Source organism: Acanthaster planci, linkage group LG12 (genome assembly GCF_054643075.1).
Source record: "Acanthaster planci isolate LZ-2023a linkage group LG12, COTS_SCS, whole genome shotgun sequence".
In the NCBI taxonomy this organism is placed as follows: domain Eukaryota; kingdom Metazoa; phylum Echinodermata; class Asteroidea; order Valvatida; family Acanthasteridae; genus Acanthaster; species Acanthaster planci.
In genome coordinates this window covers 1,396,428-1,422,948 of record NC_141788.1, presented here as the reverse complement: position 1 = coordinate 1,422,948, position 26,521 = coordinate 1,396,428, and the positions used below count along the sequence as shown (strand labels likewise).

Sequence of the window (26,521 nt, the reverse complement as noted above, 5' to 3'; positions counted from 1 at the left end):
GTATCATTACCGAACCCTGTGCAGAAAAAGGCGTAGCGCATGATTCGTTTACGAGTGTGGTATATACATGTACAAAGATATGTGCAAAATCGGCAGGGGGTGGCCCTGTTTATGAAGACACTGCCACGGCGTTGACTAACAATGTTTGCACCACCTACCAGGGACGAACTGCATATATCTCTCTGTTATATAGTCCAATCAATCATATTAACAGCTTTTAGGGTTCATAATGAGTTCACATGAATGATCTTCATCATGGAATATCACACTATTGCATGCAAATATCTCATTTTATCGAAGTTATTATATAACACGATCGTTTTGCAACCAATGCTTAGGTTTGGGTCCTATCGCCCAGATTATATTTATTCCGCTTGACAGGGACGGCGTCTTTTCTTTCCTTCTAGATAAATACCTTGCATTTCAAACAAGCACGAGGGAAAACGCTTACTCAGAGGAAAACCGAAAACGATTTTTTATTCAATTAATAAAAGTCATAAGTTTGGTTAAACATACAGCATAGGGCCTACCGGTATCCACTAGAATCACTATTATGTTCGCTCTAAATTGCATCATGATGATTGCTTATAGAGAAATTTTAGGCTGGAAGCACTGAAGTCAACAGTAATGAAAAGTAGTTTCTGCACATTCTAGCTTGCAAAGTGCAATATAGGCGTTGAGCAATCCTTTCCAAAAGCAGAATTTTCAAACAAATTGAATGCTCTTGTGGAATACATTTTTAGCGACTACAGCTGTTTCTGCATGTGCATGATATTCTGCAATAGCAAGTCTTTTCATTCAGAAAACATCATCTACTGTATGCGCTATTTACAACCAATGGTGACGTGTTTTCTGAATAACTTAAAAACCAAAATCAATTTCATTTCAGCGATAACTAAAAGGCAAGCGTTTTGGTGGTGTTCTATGTTATAGTACCAAGGTTATTAATTTTACACCATAACACTTTATATGCGCTGTTTACTTGTTTAATTACTGACTTATTGATAACTTTTTGAAGAAATTGATACAACTGTGCAACAATCTCTATTAATTACATCGTACTGAATCGATTGGTAAAAAGAAACTTGAGAGTGCTTGGAGCAACAAAGAAGTCCTTTGTGAATTTACTATATCGTATAGTTTAATTAGTACACACCCCTAAACAATCTATTGGTGGTCACCTGTGTGCTGAATAGTAAAATAAAAGTGACATTGAATTCATGTGACAAGAAAAGAGTGTTTGTGTGGCGTGGTACACACCGAAAAACAAGCCGCCCAAACCAGATGGAATGAAAGCTGGTCGTTGAAGGCATTGAAAAAATGCAGTTTGGTCAGATTTCCGAACAAGCTTGAAAGCTTTTACACCCAATTTCCTTGGCCAGAAAAATTCAATTTCTGAGATGCTGAACTGAAGAGACATGGATACACAGTTTTTGTGCTAGGAATTAGAGAAATAAAGGAATGTGAAACTCATTGTATTAATTCAAACTGTCCTATTTCATAGCCATTAAGTATGGACACTATGGTCCCTACTATCAACTTTACAAATGTATCCCTTCCGTCAAAGTTACGACCCTTTGAAGTAAAGGACCAGCAGGGTTACCACTATTGGGTATACCGTCAGAAACATCACTAGTGTAACACAAACGACACCCCTTGGGCACTGTACGTCGCCGAGGAAGGCGGACGCGTCAAGCCCTCCGAAGAACGTGTTGCCCACCAGGCCTGAACTTCGGACCCTACGCGAAAGGACTTCCACACTGAACCCTGAGCCAGAGGCTTTGTTTAGCTGTTCCTCGACTAACTTCTCGATCTCTCGCCCGTTGTCGCTGAAGGAGAGCAGCTCGTAGCAGAAGGTCTTGGCGAACTCCACACAGTCGTCCAGTAGGACTTTGTAGCGTCTCGGCGAAGCCCTGAGAATAGCCAACTGTAACCCGCTCACTGGCACGCGCTTGTACTTGCCGATATAGAAGCATCGCTTGATCTTGGATTTCATCTCTCCATACATCGACAGCTTGAAGCGAATCTTATACATCCTCTGCTGGGCTGACTCGAAGCGCAGCTCGGCCTCCCAGACGAGGAGTTGGTTGGGGATGGCGAACGGGTCATGAATCGGCATGTCCTGGAAGACGTTTAGTGGGTCATTTTCCGGGGTCACTTCGTTAGCTGGAGCACACAGCACGAAGGCGTGCCAACCCTCGTTGACGCAGATGAAGACATCGTAGTCACTCGGCTCCCCCTCCGCCAGCAGCCGCTTGATTTCTTCGGTGTCATTTTCACGATGGGCCCTCACTATTTCTGGTCGGATGTCCTTCACATTGTTGACATGGTACGCCAGTGGATCGTACGAGCGAATACTTCCTTCTACCATGATCTTGTTGTATGTTAGCTGACTGCAAACGTGACGCTCAAGTTTCAACACTGGAAGTGGTTTCACTGTGCGGTAAATTGAAAAGATTGATATACAGTATACCAAATATAATAATGAATAAATGACGCCACTTTGTCAACATATTGCAAAAATCCCTATATGTCTTGATATATTAAAAATGTGACGATCTGAATATTTTAGTGTTTGGTTAAAGGTGCCCTTCTACAACATGATAATCAGTGGGTATTTAACGCTATCTGTGAGCTTTTCAGTGAAAACATGTTCATTATTTTAGTCGAATGCGTCTCGAACCGACATTCCTTGGGTGTGATAGTTCAGAGGCCTCACACTGCACAGCTTAGCTGGGTCCAGTGACGGATCCATATCACCATCAACTTTCTTCACTGAATGTTTTGCAACACTGGCAATGTACATGGACTCAAGATTCCTTACAGGGTGTTTTCTCAACAGGTCTCGAACAGTGTATTTATCTAGCATACTTTGCTTTATCGATGAAGACAGCCTTGCAAGGAAAGCGTCGAAATTCTTATTTCTTCAGGCAAGTTCCACTCTGAGTACAGTTAGGAAATCGGTCTATTTTTCTTCAACAATATATTTGAGCAAGACGTGACAGTCTTAAATCTGCCAGCGATCAGTACGAAAGAAACACTGGACGTGCAGTTTAAACTAAATTAATTCAACAAAACGAACTGGCAATATCATACATTTACATGAAAAACGGCGCTACGCGATGAATTCCAAAATCTGATGACTGGCCTGTCCCCTGCATCACAAAGGAAAGCCAACCAACGCTGCCACTTCATACATATCAACGAAATTAAATGGTCCGTTATTCATCAGCCTGGGAAATCCAACGCATCATTCTGAGAAACTCCGGCCTGTTTTGCTTTCATCATATTGCGAAACTATATAGACATCTGGGACAAGAACATCCTTCTCTTTCTAGGGAAAATTCACATCGAACTTAGAAAAAAACATGCAAAAAAAGAGATGACGGGTATGAAAGTGAAACTGAAACAATGGCGTACATTAGCCTGTATTCATGTGTCGGCCATCTTGAAATGAAGTCAGATAAAAAAAACCCATCCATTTGGGGAACCTGAATGTAAAATAACAGCGATAAAACGAAACTTCTTGCAAATTCATGTCAATTTTGATTCTAATTATTCAAAATTGGTGATAAATTATACATAAATGCTTTAAGCCACATTAAAGAAAAACTGAGGTTTGGAGCATAAATTAGTCTGACTTCATCCCTATTTAACGGATTACAGTAAATATTCAGGTAACAAGATAAAACTGCCTTCCCTGTGTGTACGGTCCATTAAGTCCATGAGGCACACTCAACGCGAATAACCACTTCTCAATAGACCCACCAGCATATAGCAATAGCGTCTAATTCTGATTGCTGAAATGTACGCTACAGCAATAGAGCTTTGATGCCACTTCAACCAAAATATTACCATCAGAAAGAGCGATCGATAGGCGGTAATTCCCGGGAGATTCCTACCCACGGCCTCCGTACTTTAAATGTGTATAAAAGACTATAAACGACCCAATAACTCATTCATTTTATGTAAACACAGAGAAAAGACATCGAAGGACGACTCCAATGCAGAATAAGATCTTGCAATTTGATAGTTTCGCACGTACCCTATCGCCATTGTTGCTTCATACATCATGTGTTTGTGTGATTTCAGCATTTATTGATATTCATGTGCAGGGGACAAAGCTCAGTTTGCGATATTCGCTGTTTTATGATCAATGATTGAATACTGAGAGTAACAAAGGTCTCTGCTTGACTGGGATTTCCCTTCTGCGTCTCCACAGCAGCATACAGGCCGAACAAAAAGAATAATTACTTTAATAAAAACCATCTGGTGGCAATATGAAACGTTGGATTTTTGTTTATAAAAGAATTGTATCGGGGGTTACATCTAGTATGTCCAAGTATGGATAAACAAATAGGGTATTAAGGGTTTATTTTATGGCCAAAGAAAAATCACAAGAGAACGCAGTTTATTAATTCAGCCATTTCACACGATTTTTTAAACTAAATTTTAACATTTAAACAGTGTGCTATAGTCATCTGTAGTCATAGAAGATGTCATCCACAATTGGGTGGGGCAAGCCTGGCCCGTACGGATAAACGAGGCTAAAAAGCTCCTTCAGCCAAAACCCTGACTGCGAAAATGGCACATATTCGCTGACCTCTCTGGATTTCAACCAAAGACTATATCGACACCTGTGACCAATGTGCGCCATGATTATTATTCTCGTGGAAATGTGATGTTTGATTATCATCAACGGAAAGCGTGTCGTGTAACCAACGCAGTAAACGGGAGTGCATCATCCCATCCGATGACATCCGATGACTTCCGGAATGATACGAATGACAATCTAACGAAATAATACTCTAGCAAGGGGTGGGGTAATGTCATACACGTTCAAACCTACCTAAAGGAAGGGTATTGGAATCCAAGCACTCTAATTTTCGCTGCGATTGGAGTGGCACATCTGTGAAATAGTCGCGACCTTCGACAGTTGTGTTGTAATGCTGTCTTACGATGTCTCACCCTCGTTCCCATCACAATGCCCTTCCGTAGGTAATGTATGGAGTGGCGGGGTGGTGGCCACAGGACGAGGTAGGAGGACGACTCACGAGGAAGGATCACATCATTTCTATTTCTGGAGTGGGGATTCCCCGCGTTAGGCACGATACATTGGTCAAGTCTTACCAACATCTATGGTCCATAACACAACTTGCCCCAGCTACGGGAGCACAGGAGCACGTGATGAAAGAGTAGAGGTGAATTTTGCGGATCGCCGAGCAGGCGATGTCTCTGGGGTCTTTTGGTGTAAGCTATGTCAATGTTAATCCGTGATCTGTGAAGTGAGGGCGCTGTGATATTTGACAGTGCCCAGGGCTGTGCCTTGTGGCTTACGGTGAATTGAATAAAATAACTGCAGGAAAACCTGCTTTATGATAGCTCGTCAGTCGAATATCAGTTTTCGTGACACGGAAAACCCCTGTTGTGACACGACACCGATACTTATATTCTTGGAAATGGGTAATTTTGTATGAGTGATTAGGGCTAAAAGCTGTTCGTTCTTGTGTTGCAATTGCAACGTTGTGCCGGAACTTTCGCTCGGCACCGTGAGTTGCTTTCAACAAAACTGTGATATAGTTTATCTACCGCGACTGCCCTTGGTAATCGAATAGAGAGGTGGGAGAACTTGAATTAGAATGCGCGCAATGGGCTTTTCAAACAATTGTTCTAATTACTGTAAATTTTGGCACAATGGAATGTACACCCAATTAGCGACTGACGAAAACGGTCCGTGGGATAAAATCTTTGGCTTTTAGATTTGGCAGTAGTAAACTTAAGGTGGTTGTGCAAGTGATTGTGATGGGAAATGCGTGTTGATGAATCCGGAAACGTACCTCCGTTAAACACTACTTGGTTATTAGTTAAATCCATACGTTTGATGTTTGTCACGGCCATCGGTAACGCGCCCAAAGTACACATGCTACTTCCTGTTGTGGTGACCTATCTGGAATTCGTTTCCCTAGAAGCGGTCAGTATTGTACATCTAGCTCCACTGATGAGGCAGAATCTCCAGTCAATCCAAGCCGTGTGCATCCAACATACATGCGCCACTCGGAAGAGTCACACGGTCACTTCTAAAATTGCGGTGCAACTTGGTAAGCCGTCATGGAAAACTCTCGAGGCTGTCGTTGCCGTTTTGGTGTGTCGTTGCTCCTTTTAGCTTTTCTGAGTTTTCCAAACAAAGGTGGGTAAATTGGTATCTTTTCCATAACATGGCCGAGCGTGAGAAAGAAGCAAGTGGTGCGTACCGGCAAACCAGCCGTTTATAACGGTTGCGCTTGCCATATCCACATACAGCAACTTTAATAAAGGCTGAACTAACTTGTTCTTCAAAATTTTCTATAGTTTGTTTGCACTTGCCATGCATTTGTTTTGTCTGGTAACATAAGTTTGTAAAGTATTCCAGACGCATTTAATGTATAAACACTGTGGGGCGCATATTTGGATCTGTATACAGCCCCTTGCGCTCGTAACCTTTTGTTAATGTGACGCGAAGATAATTGAGAAAACCGAGGAGAGTACGAAGAGAAGGAAAAGGGCATTATTTCCAGTGGTCTATAAACTAAAGAATACCTGTATCAACTTCAAGCTTGCAAGTGTTGACTCTCCTTGACAACCCTTAAGACTTTATCATTAGTTCCAGACCAATAAGTCCACGTTGAAAGCTCTATCATTTCCTGGTTTTGCCACCTCTAATTTTAGTTTGCTTTGGTAGGCCGTCAACATTGAATCTTTCGCTCATTTTGAGCAATAGTTATATTTCTAGTTGACCGATAACAGGTCATTTATTCCTGCTTTAATTCGATGTCTTAAATTGATCTCCTTCCAAAATTGCGTGAAACGATAATTGACGAATTTACACTGATGAGTACCAGGGTGGTGGTTAAACTGAGCTAAACTCAAAATAAAACAGACAGAAACCCAAAATTACTCACTACAAAACCCTTCTGTTTCAACTCCAGGCTTAGCTCTAATCAACCTGCGGGACAAATACGTCAGCCAGAGCAGTAATTATTCCAATGGATACCCTACCAAAGCCGTGGATGATGACATTTATTCAATATCACACACAGGTGAGTACATTTACTTTTTCAAAAAACCTTTAAGCGCATCATGAAAACGCGAAGTGCTTTTGAATGTCGATTCCGATACTGAATAAGCGAACGAAAGACCCAATGTTATTATCATACCAATCATACAATTTCAGAGTGTGGCGGATACCAGTGGTGGAGAGTAGATCTTGAAAATGCCTACCGCGTGGAAAGGATCACCATTATCAACAGACACGACCAACATGGTAAGGTAGCTGGCATTCGACAGGAATTCTTTAAGCCTTTTCGGGCCGAATAAGGATTCGACTTTGACTATACCGGCTGAGTCACCGAATTACAGGAATTAAAAAAGAAAATTTTGGCAGGTTGCGTAGTGTTTTGGGGCATGATCGTCGATCCCAAAAAGTTACACTTATTTATAATCTACGGAAAATGGCGATTTAATTTCCCAAGTTTTTTTGGGGGGGGTCTACGAGGTTTTTTTTACGAGCTTAAAATTTCTCAAGGTTTTTACAAGGAAGACGATCGGCGAAAGAGTTTCTGACCCCTCGAAGCCTGTAGCATATAGTTGATCTTATACTGGTGAAAGTACTGTGATTTGACACCAATGAAGCCATGATTTGGTCGTCACGTCATTTAGTAAAACGGACATGTTCCTCTTGGGGCATAGCTTAATTTATAAGTTGTCCCACTGTAGCTATTTCGTACAGTCAAACTTGAAAATTTATACCTCATAAAAACAAATGTTCTGCTAACAATAGACCTCGGAAAACGAACTTTGAAAAATATACATGCTTTTGGATTTCTGAAAATGTATATTTAATGGTAGTGTATTAAGCTGTTGCATGCTTCATTTTATTTTTGTGATAAGTTAACTGTCAGTTGTGTTCTGCCATTGCAGGTTCTCGATTAACCGGAGCCATAGTGCGAGCTGGTTTGAATTTAGATCACTCACGGAACCAACAAATTGGATCTTCGGTCAGATATGATCAAGCCAGTCCTGGCGGACAGACGATTCATTTCGTGGCGAATCCCAGCGTTATGGCTCGGTATGTCAGTGTGGAGCTATCAGGCAGTTGCTTACAACTGGCCGACTTGAGGATTGAGGAAGAAACCCTGGTATCTACAGGTGAGTGCGGCGGCTTTCTGTAGGAGCCTTGTTTTCAGTGGTGGATCCAGAGTGGAAAAGGGGAATACCCAGCATTTATGAAAAGGGGGAATCAAACTGAATCCCTTTTTTTGTACTGCTGGTTTGGCTTAAAGGGTGCCGAATGGCGTGCTTTTGGAACCCTTACAGCAAAATAACATGCAAAGTTGTAACAGTTTGGAATTAATTTCATTTACTTCTTTAAAATTCCTTTTACGAGTTCTTTGTAAAATGTTGACTTTCACATCAACTTATCGTAACCGGAAAGCTGCCTAACCTGAAAAACAAATGTCGCACCCAAACCTGATCTCTCACTACGGAAATACATGACAACCACCAATGCAACTCGCTGTACTCGTATGTATCATGAAAAGTTAGGAAATTAGATTTGGACTGTCTTTCCTGAGATTTCAACAAGAGACCAAAATAAGTTCAGCGGTATACACTATAGTTAACCTGAAGAAATCAGCATTTACGACAAATTCTCGAGTGTAACTTAACTTTGCTGAAAAGAACGTATTATGCTCAGGCCAGCCAAACTGAATCTTTAACCCATGGACTATAGATAGGTAACTCTTTGTAACGCTTTACATTCTCGTTCTCAAATAGTGCTTGATGTAAACGAAAAAAGAGAAAGAAAAAGGAAAAGAGGGTGATCAAGGAGCCCTAGGAACAGTCACAAAAGCCGAAGTGGAAGGTCGATGATTGTTCAACCCATAATATCACCCTAGTAACTTTTCCACATTCCACATTTACTTGTAGAACACGGAAATAAAATTCCGACATGAGTTTTCTTGGGAATGTTTTCAGTTAGAAATTATTCTGCCCCGTGTAAATGCCCACGCACGGACTGCACGAGATTTCCGGAAACTCGCCAAGTGACCTTTTATTTTCAGGTTCAAGTAACCTGAAAGGTACGTACAGGAAACCGCATTTCTTCCCTTCCTGTTTAAAATTTAGCTCTTCACAAAACTCATCTACTGTCCAACTGTTTGACATTATTATTTTTTTACGGCTGTTGTGCCATTATCTACTTATTAATTTTCTGAAAATAGGGTCATACAAAAGAGCAGAAGATAAAATGGAACAGAACGTATTTCGAATTCTCACACTGAAACAATTTGATAATGAGAACAATCGAACTGAAAGTACTTTCAGATTAATTCAACTTCATTCAGGGTACAGGTGACGCAGTCATCTTGCTAAACGGTTCTACCTACCATTGAATGTTTTGTTACGGCCACAAAAGGGCCTTCGATGTTTCTTGATGACGCATGGGATCGTTTATTGAAAGTTAGCGGAGGGAGGAGCACAGGAAGTGAATATCAAACATAAAAAACTGCTGTCATAATGTCTGTAAATTTGATACAGAAGTCTTTCTAAAACAAAACAAAGTGATTACAATAATCAGATCTCTATACTTACCACAATCATTGATTCACAAAAGGTTTTTATACTTTTCCATGTGAAAATCATTTTATACTGTCCACCCCTTCAAAAATAATTGATGAGTCCAAAGGTATTTCCTGGTCTCGTTGACTTGTGTGTACCAGAGATAAGGGCAGTCTAGGACCAAGTTATACGCTGGAATACAAACATGTGGAGGTCCAACATGGCGTTGATCCTTGGAGGAAAAACGCTGGTCTGGAAAGTTTTTTTACTACTTTCGGTTTCACATTTCTCACTTGGTAAGTTTATATAGGTGTAGCGATGACAGATTGTTTTGGCAGGGGCCAGGAAAAAATAAATCAAGTTGTTGTCGGTGGTTTGAGCGACCGTCTTAATTCATCAACGTGTGTATGGATCAACATTGTCCAAATGTACATGTATGCACATGTACACGAACGTGGCTTAGGTGGTTACGATGAATTCGTGCGATTATGTCTAGCTCTTACTTTTCCCCAAAATAAAGAAAGTGAAGAAGAAAGATTGTGTTCTAAAAGACAATTGCTGTGATTTTCTGAGTTTCTCTCTATTCTCATTTTCAAAGGGGGCACAAGTTTTGTCCAGTAATACATTTGCTGGTTTTCAAAGGATTAACCATCATGACCATGTTTTGTACTTTGATCCTTGCCTTAGACTTAGAAATAATGACATTGGAATTTATAAGAATTCAAGTATTCAACAGGTACATATAAGAGTATTTTGATTGGTAAAGTTGTCATTGTTTTTAAAGCTTTGATATTGACAAGTGACAAAAAACTAGTACCAGCACGGTAGATGATCACTCAATGAAACGAATTGGGAATGAAAGTGCATACAAGCTTCTGCATACAATGGTACTTAAATTAATTTTGATTTCATTTTACTGAACGTCTGGTTTGAGGCACATTAAATGAGTGGTATAAAGTACCAAAATGTGATGTCAGTTTGAACCAGAAAGCGCAGTGCAAACGAATGGAGTGTGCGAGCATGTTGGTTCACGCGCTGGTTCTGGCGCTAATGCCTTTTACACACTAATTGTGCACGTGACGTATTCACTTCGGTACTCTATATGAATTGAGTCAGCAAAGTACAAATTTGAAAATGCAGGAAGTTAAGTGTTGAGAGTATTTATCGAAGCGGCCACATGTAGGCCTACATGTGCATTATATTGTCCAGTACATGTACCTCAAATTTTGAACTCCGGTGCATGAGTTTGGATAAAGCTTCAATCACAGTGTTATGAAAACTTCAAATCTGATATTTTCAACATCAATTTTGATCTAAAACTGTGAAAGTGTAAAATATTTAAGTGTGGTAGGACCAACACCCCTGTAGTTTTATGGCATAAATGTACGTGTCTAACTGAAGTACATGTCAATTACACGTGATTTTTAAATAAGAAGCGCTGTCTAAAAGAATGGGGAGACATTGGTGGGCACATATAATAAAGGGGAGACATTGGTGGGCACATATAATAAAGGGGAGACATTGGTGGGCACATATAATAAAGGGGAGACATTGGTGGGCACATATAATAAAGGGGAGACATTGGTGGGCACATATAATAAAGGGGAGACATTGGTGGGCACATATAATAAAGGGGAGACATTGGTGGGCACATATAATAAACCTTGTTTGTAGACTCCAAATACTGGCTGGAAATTGGAATAGGTACCAAGGTACCAAAGTATTGATGTCAGGAACCTGGTACCCATAACCATGTTTTGCAAGTTACATCTTTTGTACATAAAGGTGAAGAAAAACAAGGGAACCAGTGTTTTTAGGGGATTTTGGTTAAAACAGGCTACCTGTGAGAGTAAAATGGATTTTCAGTGTACAGTCACTGCTGTCCGTTTTCTCCAGTAATTCATATTTTTCCTGTTCATTTGACAAAGCAAACTTACAATACCAGCTACATGTACTTTTATTCCCTTTTGAATTGTGAAACTCTGCTAGGCATTGCCAAAGAAATATGGAATAATGACATTAACATGCAAGAGATTAACTGACAGTCCTAATGCAAAGGTACATGTACATGTACCTGCACATGTCAAGTACATACCTGTACTTATATTTTGTGTTTTTTATTGCTTGGTTTAAAGAAAGGGCTTGAAGGATTCCGTTATTATTTTCTTTTGGCTTACTTGTGTGAAGAATGCAGCTTTACTGTGTGATTTTTCGCAAAATGTAGAAGAATTTCCAGAAACAAATTTTCCTTGACTTTACCCAAATTTCTTCTTGTCCTACAGAAGCTATCTTTCTTTTAGGGGCGGCTCCCGCCCTGAGTGCTCAGTATGTGCTGTGTAGAAATGCTCATTGTATCCCTCTGACTACTAATGGTCCAGTTTTGCTCGTGACAGGTGTCCGCTAGATGGCATGACCAAATTGGCCCCAGGCAAAGCTAATCCTAAAAGATAATAAAAGCCAAGGGGAAAACATACTGTCAAAATTCAGACCCTCGATTCTGCTCTTTAAAATTGAAACAGGATGTACCAAAGACGATCCTTACTATTGTTTTCATTTTCTCTGGTTCTTTGCTAAATAAGCAACGACACGGATATTGTGTGATGACACATTCATAAATTAATGTGCTGTAGGTCAAGTGTTCCGACCTTCAAATCCTGTGGATGTAGAGCTTGAAAACACCGGAAAATGTTATGTCACTTTTGTAGAATATTTTGACGGTCACAACAGCAGTCACGTTATCGGGTGTGTTAGCTTACATAGGGCAACCCTGACCTGGGGATATGTACATGTATACATGTATGTAGGCTGTGTCAGACAGACAGGGGAAATTAGCTTAAAATTGTGCTGCTCATAGTTACGGTAGCTAGTTGAACAGACCCTAATTATGCCAAAGGTGCACTTTTATTGTCACATTTGCACTTAATATGTACATGTATGTAGTAAGCAGTGGTATAGAGTACCGAAGTGAGTACGTCACGCGCACGATTGGTGTGTAAAAGGCATTAGCGCGAGAACCAGCACGTGAACCAACACGCGCGCGTCCTCCATTCGTTTGTACTGCACTTTCTGGTTCACAGTGACGTCACACTTTGGTATTCTATGAGGAATCCGAGTTGTTAATGCATCATTAGTCGTAAATTTAAAGAACCTTGGGCACTTTCTGTGGCGCACCAAGAGTTGGCTTCTTTAGTCTTTGGGTCAAATGTTTTAACAGTAAATCCAAACATGAAGCCTATTTTCTGTTCAAACATGTTGTATATATGTTCAGATATACATCTCTGCGCATTATATGTGCACAAGAAAACTGTTCATTTGTGGAATGCTTAAGAGGCAAGATACACCTCCAACACTCAGCTCTCAGTGACTGAGTTTTTGCTTGATGAAAAAAATTAGATGCGGCAATTCTGGCATTCATGCTGTAAGGCCCCAAACAGAATGACTTGCCTGCTTCTTCAGTCACAAACTTATGAAGTTAACCCTCTGTTTTGGATAATGATTTGCCACACACGATTAAAAATAAATGGTTACCCTTTGCATGCAGAGTTTCCAATTAATTAAAACAGAAAAGAATGAGGGAAATATGTTACCATTCAAAGAACTTTGTACAGCCAAGAAGTCAAACCCATAAACATGATAAACTCTGTAGCTGAAGCTTGTTTTGACCAATGTGTAAAAAACATTTGATTTTGCTACTGCTGTTTATCTGTCAATATCATTTATGTCTATCTGTACGGAACTGACTGCTTTATTGAAATTGAGGCATAAGTATCAGGAAATTATCATGTTTATCTTTCCACTCACAATGACCAATATCCTTGTCAGGGAATTATTTTCCTTTTTTTAAAGTTGGCAGCATTTTGTGAGCCTCTTCAAAATTCATCAGAAAGTGCAGGTAACCTGTGGTGGCCCCCGTTTGGGTAACATTGAATAGTCATTCAGCTGTGACTGGGTACCTGCTACAACACCTGGATGACTCTTCTTCGATTTGATTCTCACAGTTTGCTGAAGCTTTTTCCTGATGAGATTTGCTTAAAAGAAATTTTGGCTTGTTAGTAGATGTATATAATGAAAATATGTTGCTTTATTGGAAAAGCTTGAAACTTGCATAGTCTAAAACTCTTTGAAGTTTAGTCTATTGTAGCAGGAATTTCTGAAAAACAATTGGGAATGCATACATTATGGTACATGTCTGTGCTGCACATATATGTATGTGACAGCCCTGGCAATTTCTAGTTTATATACAGGGTACCAATACCTCACTGTTCAAATCTCCAGTGTATCCGCAGTGTTTTTCCCTCTGACAAACGTTGGCTAAATTTCCCCTTGGTGGTTTGACTGTACTGTAAGGTGATCTATGGCCTCGTTTCCTTCCTGTGTGGTTGAGCATAATGGCTGTGGAGTGGTAGCAACAGAACAAGGATCTGTGGATCGTGAGACATATCCATTCTGGGTTGGTATTGACCATGTCGTTTCCTCTATCCTTGAACAGAGGGTACACTGTGGAAGGGAAGATTAGTTTGTCTGAGTTGGAAATCTAGCCAGTCTCGCCCCAGGAGTTTTAAATCGAAATATTTCTCATAGAAACTTCTTACTCACCATTTTTTAAAAGAGTTGGAATATCTGTATAGGATAATCTTTCGCTCATTATTTTGGGTTTTTTTGGGGGGATGGGGGAAATGGAAGCTGGTGTACGTGTGATAAAGAAATACAGTGCAAACTGCTTTAGGAGTTGATGGAAGAATAACTCTGCGTTGAAAGTGATCTATAAACTTGGCAATTCTATTCACTGTATTAGTGTACAAGTACGTAATAAAGGACTGTGCCTTTACCAACATTATAATGAGAATACTTGTACATGTACGTTTTTCAAAAACATCAGGCCAGTGCAGTTGAAATAACATGAGCAAGCCCAGCTACCCGAGAGCGAGCTCTAAGCTAGGACTTAGCAGCTACGTACATACATACATGTAAGGTGTATGCATGAAAGTGTACTTATACTTGAACTGTATAACAATGTACTCTCAAAACACCAGGCAAGTATTTTTCTGAAAATGCAGATCTTAACAGAAAGCTAAGTTCTAACACGATTTTGACTGTCTGAAAGTTTCCATTATTTTTCTGGTCAAGTGTTTACTCTCAAGGCATTGCAGCTTTGTTGACAGCCATTGGCATAGGAGGCAAACATCTGGTTACACTCTGCCTTGGTCAGTGTCTTAACTGTGGCAGAACTCAGTGAATGACCCTTTCCAGAAATGAGACTCCCTAAAATGTACCCCAATTACACCTGTCTATAACAAACCTTCCAGGGGTAAACTTACATGTACATGTAGTACCGGGAACGTTTAGTACTCGACTATAATTCTGCTTTTAATAATGAGGAGGTAACAGAAAAAATGATGTCATTTTCAATGCATGTATTCATCTTATTCATAAATCGTACTTTGAGATATCACAGTTGCAAATTGGACAGTATTTTGCATGGTCATTGTGAGTGTAAGATTCTAGGAGTACTTACATACTACATGTACATGTACATGTACATGTATCTTCAGCTAACATCTCAGTTGCTAACCTAACTTTTTATACCTGTTGTATGTTTCTTGGACTCATTGTACAGGTGAACTGGTCGACTTTACCTGCTTCAATGACAACCCCATCCTTTCTCTTACTGCTGAAAGAACGTTCATCAGTGGCTACAAAGGAAACTCTACTCTGTTAAATGATGTTGTTTCCTTCGGGAGAACTGTTGTTACTGCCACCGGCGATGGCTTGCCAACCTCATGTTCATGCATACCCAGCCCCAGCAGTGGTCAGGGGTCATTGATCGTCCAGCAATTCATGAATTGCCCAAGTGGTTTTTGCTTCTGCACCGGGACTGGATTTAGTGATTGCCTGTATCGGATCGGAGCTTTTTATTGTCAGATTAGGACAGGAACCACCGGGGAGAGGATAACGACGATAACTCTGAATTCAGATGGTAGGCCTGAACCTGAAATATGCATGCATGCAAACCCTGAGTGTGGACTGGTCAGTTGAACTGGACAAACTTGTTCTGTTTGTCTCAAAATGTACATAGGGTTACATGCAAACCCTGAGTGTGGACTGGTCAGTTGAACTGGACGAAATTGTTCTGTTTATCTCAAAATGTACATAGGGTTACATGCAAACCCTGAGTGTGGACTGGTCAGTTGAACTGGACAAACTTGTTCTGTTTATCTCAAAATGTACATAGGGTAACATGCAAACCCTGAGTGTGGACTGGTCAGTTGAACTGGACGAAATTGTTCTGTTTATCTCAAAATGTACATAGGGTAACATGCAAACCCTGAGTGTGGACTGGTCAGTTGAACTGGACGAAATTGTTCTGTTTATCTCAAAATGTACATAGGGTAACATGCAAACCCTGAATGTGGACTGGTCAGTTGAACTGGACGAAATTGTTCTGTTTATCTCAAAATGTACATAGGGTAACATGCAAACCCTGAGTGTGGACTGGTCAGTTGAACTGGACGAAATTGTTCTGTTTATCTCAAAATGTACATAGGGTAACATGCAAACCCTGAGTGTGGACTTGTCAGTTAAACTGGACAAACTTGTTCTGTTTATCTCAAAATGTACATAGGGTTACATGCAAACCCTGAATGTGGACTTGTCAGTTGAACTGGACAAACTTGTTCTGTTTATCTCAAAATGTACATAGGGTAACATGCAAACCCTGAATGTGGACTGGTCAGTTGAACTGGACAAACTCGTTCTGTTTATCTCAAAATGTACATAGGGTAACATGCAAACCCTGAATGTGGACTTGTCAGTTGAACTGGACGAAATTGTTCTGTTTATCTCAAAATGTACATAGGGTAACATGCAAACCCTGAATGTGGACTTGTCAGTTGAACTGGATGAAATGGTTCTGTTTATCTCAAACTGTACATAGGGTTACATGCAAACCCTGAGTGTGGACTGGTCAGTTGAACTGGACAAACGTGTTCTGTTTATCTCAAAATGTACATAGGGTAACATGCAAACCCTGAATGTGGACTGGTCAGTTGAACTGGACAAACTTGTTCTGTTTGTCTCAAAATGTACATAGGGTTACATGCAAACCCTGAGTGTGGACTGGTCAGTTGAACTGGACGATATTGTTCTGTTTATCTCAAAATGTACATAGGGTAACATGCAAACCCTGAATGTGGACTTGTCAGTTGAACTGGAGGAAATTGTTCTGTTTGTCTCAAAATGTACATAGGGTAACATGCAAAACCTGAATGTGGATTGGTCAGTTGAACTGGACGAAATTGTTCTGTTTATCTCAAAATGTACATAGGGTTACATGCAAACCCTGAATGTGGACTTGTCAGTTGAACTGGACGAAATTGTTCTGTTTATCTCAAAATGTACATAGGGTAACATGCAAACCCTGAATGTGGACTTGTCAGTTGAACTGGATGAAATTGTTCTGTTTATCTCAAAATGTACATAGGGTAACATGCAAACCCTGAGTGTGGACTGGTCAGTTGAACTGGACGAAATTGTTCTGTTTATCTCAAAATGTACATAGGGTAACATGCAAACCCTGAATGTGGACTGGTCAGTTGAACTGGACGAAATTGTTCTGTTTATCTCAAAATGTACATAGGGTAACATGCAAACCCTGAGTGTGGACTGGTCAGTTGAACTGGACGAAATTGTTCTGTTTATCTCAAAATGTACATAGGGTAACATGCAAACCCTGAGTGTGGACTTGTCAGTTAAACTGGACAAACTTGTTCTGTTTATCTCAAAATGTACATAGGGTTACATGCAAACCCTGAATGTGGACTGGTCAGTTGAACTGGACAAACTTGTTCTGTTTATCTCAAAATGTACATAGGGTAACATGCAAACCCTGAGTGTGGACTGGTCAGTTGAACTGGACAAACTTGATCTGTTTATCTCAAAATGTACATAGGGTAACATGCAAACCCTGAGTGTGGACTGGTCAGTTGAACTGGACGAAATTGTTCTGTTTATCTCAAAATGTACATAGGGTAACATGCAAACCCTGAATGTGGACTTGTCAGTTGAACTGGATGAAATGGTTCTGTTTATCTCAAAATGTACATAGGGTTACATGCAAACCCTGAGTGTGGACTGGTCAGTTGAACTGGACAAACTTGATCTGTTTATCTCAAAATGTACATAGGGTAACATGCAAACCCTGAGTGTGGACTGGTCAGTTGAACTGGACAAACTTGTTCTGTTTATCTCAAAATGTACATAGGGTTACATGCAAACCCTGAGTGTGGACTGGTCAGTTGAACTGGACGATATTGTTCTGTTTATCTCAAAATGTACATAGGGTAACATGCAAACCCTGAATGTGGACTTGTCAGTTGAACTGGAGGAAATTGTTCTGTTTGTCTCAAAATGTACATAGGGTAACATGCAAAACCTGAATGTGGATTGGTCAGTTGAACTGGACGAAATTGTTCTGTTTATCTCAAAATGTACATAGGGTTACATGCAAACCCTGAATGTGGACTTGTCAGTTGAACTGGACGAAATTGTTCTGTTTATCTCAAAATGTACATAGGGTAACATGCAAACCCTGAATGTGGACTTGTCAGTTGAACTGGATGAAATTGTTCTGTTTATCTCAAAAAGTACATAGGGTTACAACTTACATGCAAACCCTGAGTGTGGACTGGTCAGTTGAACTGGACAAACTTGTTCTGTTTGTCTCAAAATGTACATAGGGTTACATGCAAACCCTGAGTGTGGACTGGTCAGTTGAACTGGACGATATTGTTCTGTTTATCTCAAAATGTACATTGTACACTTGCATATAGGGGAGGCACGATTTCATACAGGAGTGTGCAATACATAGACCTTCTGTGATTTGGGTAGCGTTTTTCAGTGAACACACAGCAAATACATGTATTTCACTTGAGAGAGAAAGTTCCTTGTGCTTGTGTTTGACACTGATATCTGAAAGCTTGGTTCCCTTCATCAGATACGCCAGTTAAGTGTTCGCACCCTCTAAACCCAAAAGTGTCTGTGTAGAAAATACTGCAGTACCTGATTGCTTTCCAAGTTGAAGGTCTCCAAAATACAAATCGCTTGAAAGCTTGACATTTTGCTTTGTCATTTTGACCACAGTTCCACCCACATAGGTTTATGAACACAGGCAATTTCTATTTCATTTGTATAAATGTGAAATTTGGAACTGCGCTTCCTGTGCTGCGGTGCACGTAGGCATATGTGGCTCAGACAGAATGACCTAGTACAAACATCAGCCAATATAGGTTTTGTAGGTTATTTTAATCTGTAAATACCAGACTACCATAAACCACACAGTGATTTCTTGTCATAACACAAAGGAGTTTTAAACATTCTGGCAAATGCTGCACGAAGTATAGGGAATTTGCATGTATACTTGTCCGGATGCTTCGTTCCCGTAGAGTTTGTACATGTACAAACAGATATGAGTAGGCTTGAACTGCAGTAGGTTGTGGAGACTGAGTGTGTGGGGAAACCCTCAGGCAGACGTTGGCTATGGCTGATGAACGTTGTAGCAAATAACACTCCACGACATTGTCTCCGAGTCTCCAAAAAGTAACAGTGTGATGAGAAATGCCACAGATTTTCAACAAATGACCACCTTTTAAAAATGGTTGTGATACGTACGTACATGTATCTTGTCAGACTGAAAGGTCAGTGGCTTCATCTGAAACGATTACCATATATGTACCTGGGACAAGTTCCTCATTAATACTGTTGGCAAGTGGTTCAATCCAACATACACAATTTGTTCGAAAGGTGTTATGAATGATACATTTCACATTCTCCATTGTAGCTGTCATCATTCCAGAGCGGCAGACCATCACCGTGAGCACAGGAGAATCTCTCACGCTTTCAGTCACCACTACGTTGTCTACGCCCCCAAACTATAAATGGAGAAGGACGTCAGCTACGCCTTATTTTAGTGGTTGGCTAGATAACTGGGATGGTGCCCACTCTCCCACTGTAAATTCTGTCACAACAGCTGATGGGGGTGTGTATGAGTGCCATGTACCCCGGCAAAGAGCAGAAGGGCGCCACGCTATCATCAGAGTTATTGTCAGAGGTACATGTACATGCTATATTTGCAAACATGATTGTTAATCTGTGCACGGTAACAATAAAACTGTAACACAATTTTTCATTTTTATGTTAGTTTTATTTATAAAAATTTGCTAGAAAACAGTGTCACTTCTCCAACATAATAGTCTCTGTGAGTGCAAGCATGAATTCATGTCACTTCATGCTGACAAAAGTTAGTAGGTGATTGACATTTCACTGTAATTTCTACTGTGGTTTTCACTGTTCTAGAGCATGTGGGTTTATGTACAATCAAAAGAAAACCGGGCTCTTGCAGCATGGGCTATTTTGCCTTACATGCATGTCCTAGGGTGGACCTCCAAAGAAAAGAAATCAATGTTTAATAGGGTTAGAAGATGTTTGTAGATTCATGCAGGTCCATACAATGTTTGCCCCATTCTGTAAAACAGTTCAGAATTTTGGAGGTGATATGTGTTTGGTGGGAAAGCACAGGGGAACAGTCAAGAAAATGATTAAAAATTCACCTTAAAGGACTTACCAGTATCATATTTGGAGAAAATGAGCATTATCTTTAGGTTTTTTTAACCACGATAAATCAAAGGAAAGTCATTGCTACATGTAGGTATATGACGCAAGCTTGCAGTTTGTATGTGTGGGTAGGCATTCACTGCGTTAAGGGGACAAGTTCTTTTGTGAGGGAAATTTGAACCGAGTTGTGGGGACATTTCTGAGTCCCCACAACGTTTTCGGTCCCCACAAAATAGGTGAAATGTCGAGTGTATGTCCCCACAACTACGGCGCGGGAGTGTGTGAACATGCAGTGTGTTCCAAGCATGTACTCACAAGTAGCCAATACGGGTATCTTCACAGTTTCTGCGTTATGTCCGTAACGTTACACAACAACACACAACAGGTTATTCTGGTGCCATGTATAGATTGATTGTTCTGCATTCAGGATCTAAGTTTGCCACTGTAACAATCACTGTAATTTTCTCTCTAGAGTGCCCCAGTAACATGTGGGGACCTTCTGATGGCTGTCAGAACCCATGCCCAGTATGTTACAATGGCGGCATGTGCCATGATGTCATCGGGGAATGTATCTGCGCTCCAGGCTTCAGTGGCTCTCACTGTCAAATCGGTTAGTTTCGGGGACTGTCCCAAAAATTTTGGACCCATCCTGTTCCCTCAGAGTGCTTTATTTTTGGAAAACTTGCTCCCTAGCAACCGCAAGTTTTTTAAAAAATCTACATGTAAGTGCATTAGCCAGTGTTCCTCCACATTGGAAAACCTTAATGCTGTCAGGTTGATTCTAATGGGATAAGCCCACGTGTACATCGTATATTTTGTATTTACAAAGATGGCATTCTCACTGGAACTTACATTGGGTATTCCAGGTTTAAAATGTAACCTGACAAGTTGAAATCATGATATTAAATAACATGAACATGTACATGTACGTATGCCATCTGGAGAAAGACACCTTCGTACCACTTTTAATTATGCATTCAGTGGGGGATTTTATTTGTTAGGTCAATTACTGCATGAACACTGCTTTTTCACCAATGTTTCTGTGTTTTAAAAACAGTTGGCATAGTGGATATTTACAGAATACTGAGAAAAAATTGGCAACACATTCAGCTGTTAAAAAAAACAGTTGAAATCTTTCAGTTCGGACCACTGTGCGTGTGCATGTGTGCATATGCACTTCAGTGAAGGAGAGTTTGAATTTAAAATCTGGATGACTACTCATGATTATCGAATGCCATCCCCGGGTTTTGCAGCTTCGATGGCTTCAGTATACTCTTCAGCCCAGTCCTGATATCCCTTTACTTGGGCCTGGATGCTACAAATATTTTAGTGCAAAGAATATTATTTGGATTTTGTCAACAAATGTGTAATTCCAAAAGGGTCCCATCCAAGATACATATCCAGGGATAAGGAGGAAAAGGTGAAGGTTGGAGAACACTCATCTGTCTTCCTCATGTATGTCTGTTTACAGCAAATGGAAGGAATACATTTGGCCTGAATGGCACAGTGGCGTGTGCAACAACTGAGGATCGTCACAGTACGGCATGCCAAGGAAAACTGTTCTGCCTTCAAGATCCATTTGGCTGCATCTGCGCGGCCGGCTACAAGGGAATTGGCTGTAATCAGGGTAAGATACAGATAGCATGGTTCACAGGACTAAAGAGTAGGTGTTGAACTAAAGTGTAAGAACTCTCATTGGATAGGGGAGCTTGCAGTTGGCAGTATGCATGACCCACAATACTCACAGAATCATTTGCCATTCACTAATTGAATATTTGTGGAATTCCCAGATCAATCAATAGACGCTTATTTCCATATTGGTGAAGATCAGAAAAAGTAAACAATTACAGTACAAATATATAAATTGAGAGATAATTATAGAGTAACAGATGAAGTCAGAGAAAGCCAAAATCGTAATTCACAAGTATGCAGTCCGGATTTGAAAAGTTGGAATGATTCTAGATGTTTTCCATTTTACCATTCAAGGTTTAGAGAAGGCCGTTTTATTTCAAAAGTTTGATAAGCTTGCTTTGAATGGCTGGATGATATTGGGCCTTATATGTAAATTTGATTCAATGCATTATCTTGATTAACTGATCATTTACTAATTATTTTTTTAGAGTGTGATGAATCAAACACTTTTGGACCATACTGCTCACAAACCTGCCACTGCGCAGACGGCATCACTTGTTTGAAGGACACCGGTGAATGCAACGATCCATCGTGTACTGACGAATACTGCCCTCAACTTTGCGCCCCGGGATGGAAGGGAAAGAATTGCCAAGGTAGGGCTTTGCGTCGCAGTTACATCTGCTCTGTCATGTCTGTGCTGACATGTGGGGGCGCTATTCTGAGCCCAGCAAACAGAAACTGTCAATTTTGGTTTTTCCCTACTCCACTTCATATTTGTAGCCTGTGGATAATTTCTGCCATCAAAGTCTGTGAAAGGATTCGTCAGAGACTCTTATTTAATGAAACCACAGGCTGTTCCTCCTGCAACCCCTCTTGGTGCATTCTTTCTGTGACTCCTTTAGCCAATGCACTGTGTACGCAGTAGGCTTTCAATGAATGTACTCCAGTACTTGGACATGAATGACACCTGCGCATGTACATTATGTCTGAGGCAGGTATGGGCAGACAGTTATCTTGCACTCTCTGCACGGACAAGGGAGCTAATTAATTGACCAGCCTCAGGATGATACTGTGTACTTTAATATTTGTTCATTTATTTATTCCGTTTCTTTACCCAGGGTATGCCCAAACAGTTGCAAACTGGTTTCCATTGGGGCCCTGCGATCATGACAAGTTAATAAAATTGTTAGAAACTCACAACGAAAAGTAAAATTGACAAATATGACAAACATTAATATTTACAATTACTGACCACTAACATATCATACACGTGCGAACATTTAAATTAAATAGTGATCACGGGATGGGCAAAAACCCCGTCAAAAACCCTATGGGAAAAAAGAACACCCAGGGAAATTCCCGATCCGGCTCCAGTGAACATTGGCAACCAAGTTAACAACTCCATAGATCAGCATTTTGGACTACATGGCACTGGTCGTGGCTTTCCATAATTCTGATTCTGATTTGAATGTCCCTTAGGAGTCTATACTTCTGTTTATTTGCACGAGTCGGCTTTACACAAGAGTGTTTTAAACGAACCTATAAAAACTCTGCTTTTGTGCCAAGTTCTCAGCCCAGTGGCTGTCCTTTGTTGCCCAATGTTGTTCCAAGTATTTCCATTGTATATATAGATGCTTATCCTTTTTTGCAGTTGGACTCAACCAGAATTGCCGTATAGAATTGTCTGTCTGTGCTTCTTGCATACTTTCCTTTCATGACTTTGTATTTTTCCCTTGTATTATAGTTCAGACACCATGTGCTCTTGGTTATTATGGCGAGCTCTGTCTGGACAGATGCAATTGCCGTGACAACGAAGCATGTGATGAGGAAACAGGAGTGTGCAGCCGTGGCTGTGCCTACGGTTACAGAGGAGCAGCATGTGATCAAGGTGAGCAAGTTGGCCCTGTGCCAAGTGGCTCTGCCTAATCTGCATATTTAAATCCAGACAGTTTTTGATGAGATATTGTCCTTGCCCTGGTTTTGGTACTTGGCCAAAGACTGCCCTCCTTCAGATTGACATGTGCACCCTGGGCACCAGAGTTACGTTACACAGACTTCATGGGCAGAATTGCTAGTGTTTTCCTTGGAATGTCAACAGGACAGGTGTAATCATTCCAGAGGCTGTTTTGTACCAATCCTGTATTTGCCTTGAGTTTTAGAATTCCTCCAATTATTCGTTACGTTTCCAGGCATATTGTAACTTCAAATGTTCCGCCACTTTTGAAAAGTTTCTTCCAACCTTATATCTCAGAACCTATGAGGATTATGTACGTTTGATTCTTTGTTACTGGTTACGTGAATTGCGAGGAATCAGAATTTCAAGATGTACTTTGCGTTGGGGAAATGTTGATTTTAATTGCAGATTTTTGCCCTTACCAAACATACATATACATATACATGTACATTCACGGACACTGTATGCTCCTCGTTTGTCCGAGAGCAAGTGAAAAAATTAACATCTCCCCAACGCTAAGTACACCTTGAAATGGTTTGCGGTACCCACTGTTACATCTGACTTGTATCGGCCGGCTAATCCTGGCAAGCTCTGTGGCCGAGTGGTTAGAACATCTTCTCTAGTAAGCAGAAGGTCGTTGGTTCGAGTCACACCTGAGTATGCTTGTGAATTTTTTCAAAAGCTCTCGGACAAGCCCTGAGTATACAGTGTTTATAAATATATATGTCAGGTAAGGGTAAAAACCTGTCATTAAAATTCAGTAATCAGGACACCAGCATGTTGTTAGGACTTCATTATTGTTACAGGAGAATTGTCTGTTAAACAAAAAGATGTTGACAGTTACTGCTTTTCTTTTGTTTTGTTTTTGGTTTAGATGGAAGTAGAGCTATTGCCTATTTTGGGCAAATCGGAAAGCCCAATGCAGGTCAGCCAGTCACGGTCCGCTGTGAGGCAATTGGGAACCCCCTCCCTAGAACCAGTGATGTCATATTACAGGACAGAATCAATCAACGAATTGGACCAGATAGATCATGGGAATCATCTGAACTAAATGACTACAAACGAATCAGTGAATACATTTTGACAGCTGAAGGGTCAGTCTCCGGGAGAGAGTTGACTTGTTACATTCACGTATCAGGATCCAACTATCTCACTGAATCGTTAACTCTGGATTTATATGGTAAGAGTGTGACAGTGCATTGCACGCTGTCTTAAAAAATGAAAACCTACTGACTGTGCACTCTGTAATGCCTCATTTGCAGAAGAACTTGAAATATAATCTCAGGAGTTTTGTGTTTTGTTGTGTTTTGTTTTGAAACCAATGTACTATATTCATTTTTGCGGTTCCTGAATTCAATGAAAAGTACCAACTCAGCACATTCTTGGGAGGAAGTTGGAAAAAAATATGTATTTTAGCAAGGCAGTGTAAGCCTGTCTCGATTGGTGCAATTTTTTGCTTTGTTTCTCTGCCAGAACCACCCTATCTTGAATCGGCCCCGAGGGCAGGTGACAGAGATGCCTCGAGCATCACCGTCAATTGGGATTTGTGGTCTCCGTCGCAAGGTCGTGGCGGTGGTGACGGGCCAGTCCTACGCTATGAGGTACATTACCGGCGCTGGAGTGATGCCGCAGATAACATGGTGTATGATTATGCACTCAGGGCCAGCAACGCAAGCACCTCATTGGTCGTCTCTGGACTCGAGGTTGACACCCAGTATGACTTTGTTATTATTGTCGTCAGGGAGGGGGAGGGCGGGGCTGGACCGCCCAGCCGTAAGGCAACCATCTCAACAACTTGTGCAGGTAAACATATCCCTTGCCTTCTGAGATTCTTTCAAAACCAGCTGAAATTTTGGACGAGCACCATGAGTAGGCCTAAAACCCCATGAAAATGCAAAACTTAGTAGGTGCCTTGAAGTGGAAAATTTAGGGGCCGTAGAAGGGCTCTTGGGAAAAATAGCTCGGGAACTTGTGTGTGTAAGTTGATGGAAACTTTTTATGGAAACGGCGTATGATAGATTTTCAGTTATCAATATTATTATGATTAGGTGTGCTCATACTGACTCGAATTTTTTAGGAGATGCTTTTCCTGGGGGCTGTCACACTCCTGCAGGAATTTTAACTTGAGTGTCTGTGCATATTCTAACAACTCCCTATGGGTCTAAGAGAAATGTACACTTAGATGGCATTGCAGTTACGTCTTGTAATTCTGGGCACCAGATTAGTCTGTATACTCATTATACCCAGCAAGAAATGAGACCGACGGGTATCCCTATACACATTCCAGACTATTGTTACTTAACACATCCCCCCAAGATGTCTGAAAGGAATTCCCCAGATTTCTGCGAGACAATGACCAACACAAAGCAGGGGGGGTTCTCTCCGTCTCATACCTTGCTGCATATGTTATTCATCTACTACCAGCACCCCTCCGTTCTCAATTTTTATTACTCCTGGATGGATCAGAATTCAAGGCATGAAAGTTTAAAGCCTGCTAAATGCAACAAATTCCAGTGGCTTAAAGCAAAAAGGTTTCCTAAACGAAGATCACTATTTAAGCTTGTATACAAAAGATGGCCCAGCCTTAACATTTCAATATATTAGTGGCTCAGAAAGGCATCTTTACTCTTGTGAATAACCCCTCTGGTATGTGTGATACCACAACTCGCTCCTGCAATACTGTTAAGCCACGTCTGACTTCACTGTCTCAAGCTACGTCTAGGTCATAGCTGG

The 26,521-nt window shown here is 40.7% G+C and overlaps 2 protein-coding genes across 3 annotated transcripts in view; one reads left to right on the top strand and one right to left on the bottom strand.

The window, feature by feature from the left end:
• Positions 1 to 451: 451 nt before the first annotated feature.
• On the bottom strand, positions 452 to 5,244 carry LOC110982764 (uncharacterized). Its single transcript, XM_022241405.2, has 2 exons — positions 4,850 to 5,244; positions 452 to 2,436 (listed from the first exon to the last, which is right to left on the bottom strand). Exon 2 carries the CDS (start codon positions 2,369 to 2,371, stop codon positions 1,568 to 1,570), a length of 804 nt encoding a protein of 267 aa, XP_022097097.2. The 5' UTR covers positions 2,372 to 2,436; positions 4,850 to 5,244; the 3' UTR covers positions 452 to 1,567.
• Positions 5,245 to 5,689: 445 nt separating this feature from the next.
• LOC110982801 (receptor-type tyrosine-protein phosphatase T-like) overlaps positions 5,690 to 26,521 on the top strand; it is a 45,279-nt gene continuing 24,447 nt past the window's right edge. Inside the window, exons 1-12 of one of the 2 annotated variants that reach the window (XM_087144339.1) lie at positions 5,690 to 6,187; positions 6,966 to 7,076; positions 7,211 to 7,300; positions 7,957 to 8,184; positions 15,212 to 15,571; positions 19,430 to 19,699; positions 20,675 to 20,812; positions 21,674 to 21,829; positions 22,323 to 22,487; positions 23,579 to 23,722; positions 24,663 to 24,968; positions 25,262 to 25,591. In XM_087144339.1, coding sequence (XP_087000465.1) covers positions 6,109 to 6,187; positions 6,966 to 7,076; positions 7,211 to 7,300; positions 7,957 to 8,184; positions 15,212 to 15,571; positions 19,430 to 19,699; positions 20,675 to 20,812; positions 21,674 to 21,829; positions 22,323 to 22,487; positions 23,579 to 23,722; positions 24,663 to 24,968; positions 25,262 to 25,591 — 2,377 coding nt within the window. In that variant the 5' untranslated portion in view covers positions 5,690 to 6,108. Of the gene's footprint in view, positions 6,188 to 6,965; positions 7,077 to 7,210; positions 7,301 to 7,956; positions 8,185 to 9,748; positions 9,891 to 15,211; positions 15,572 to 19,429; positions 19,700 to 20,674; positions 20,813 to 21,673; positions 21,830 to 22,322; positions 22,488 to 23,578; positions 23,723 to 24,662; positions 24,969 to 25,261; positions 25,592 to 26,521 lie in introns of those variants that run through there. The other variant, XM_087144340.1, reaches the window with a different exon arrangement.

Bases quoted from the DNA above. Each gene is read 5' to 3' on its own strand.
- LOC110982764 (XM_022241405.2), bottom strand. From the start codon at position 2,371: ATGGTAGAAGGAAGTATTCGCTCGTACGATCCACTGGCGTACCATGTC.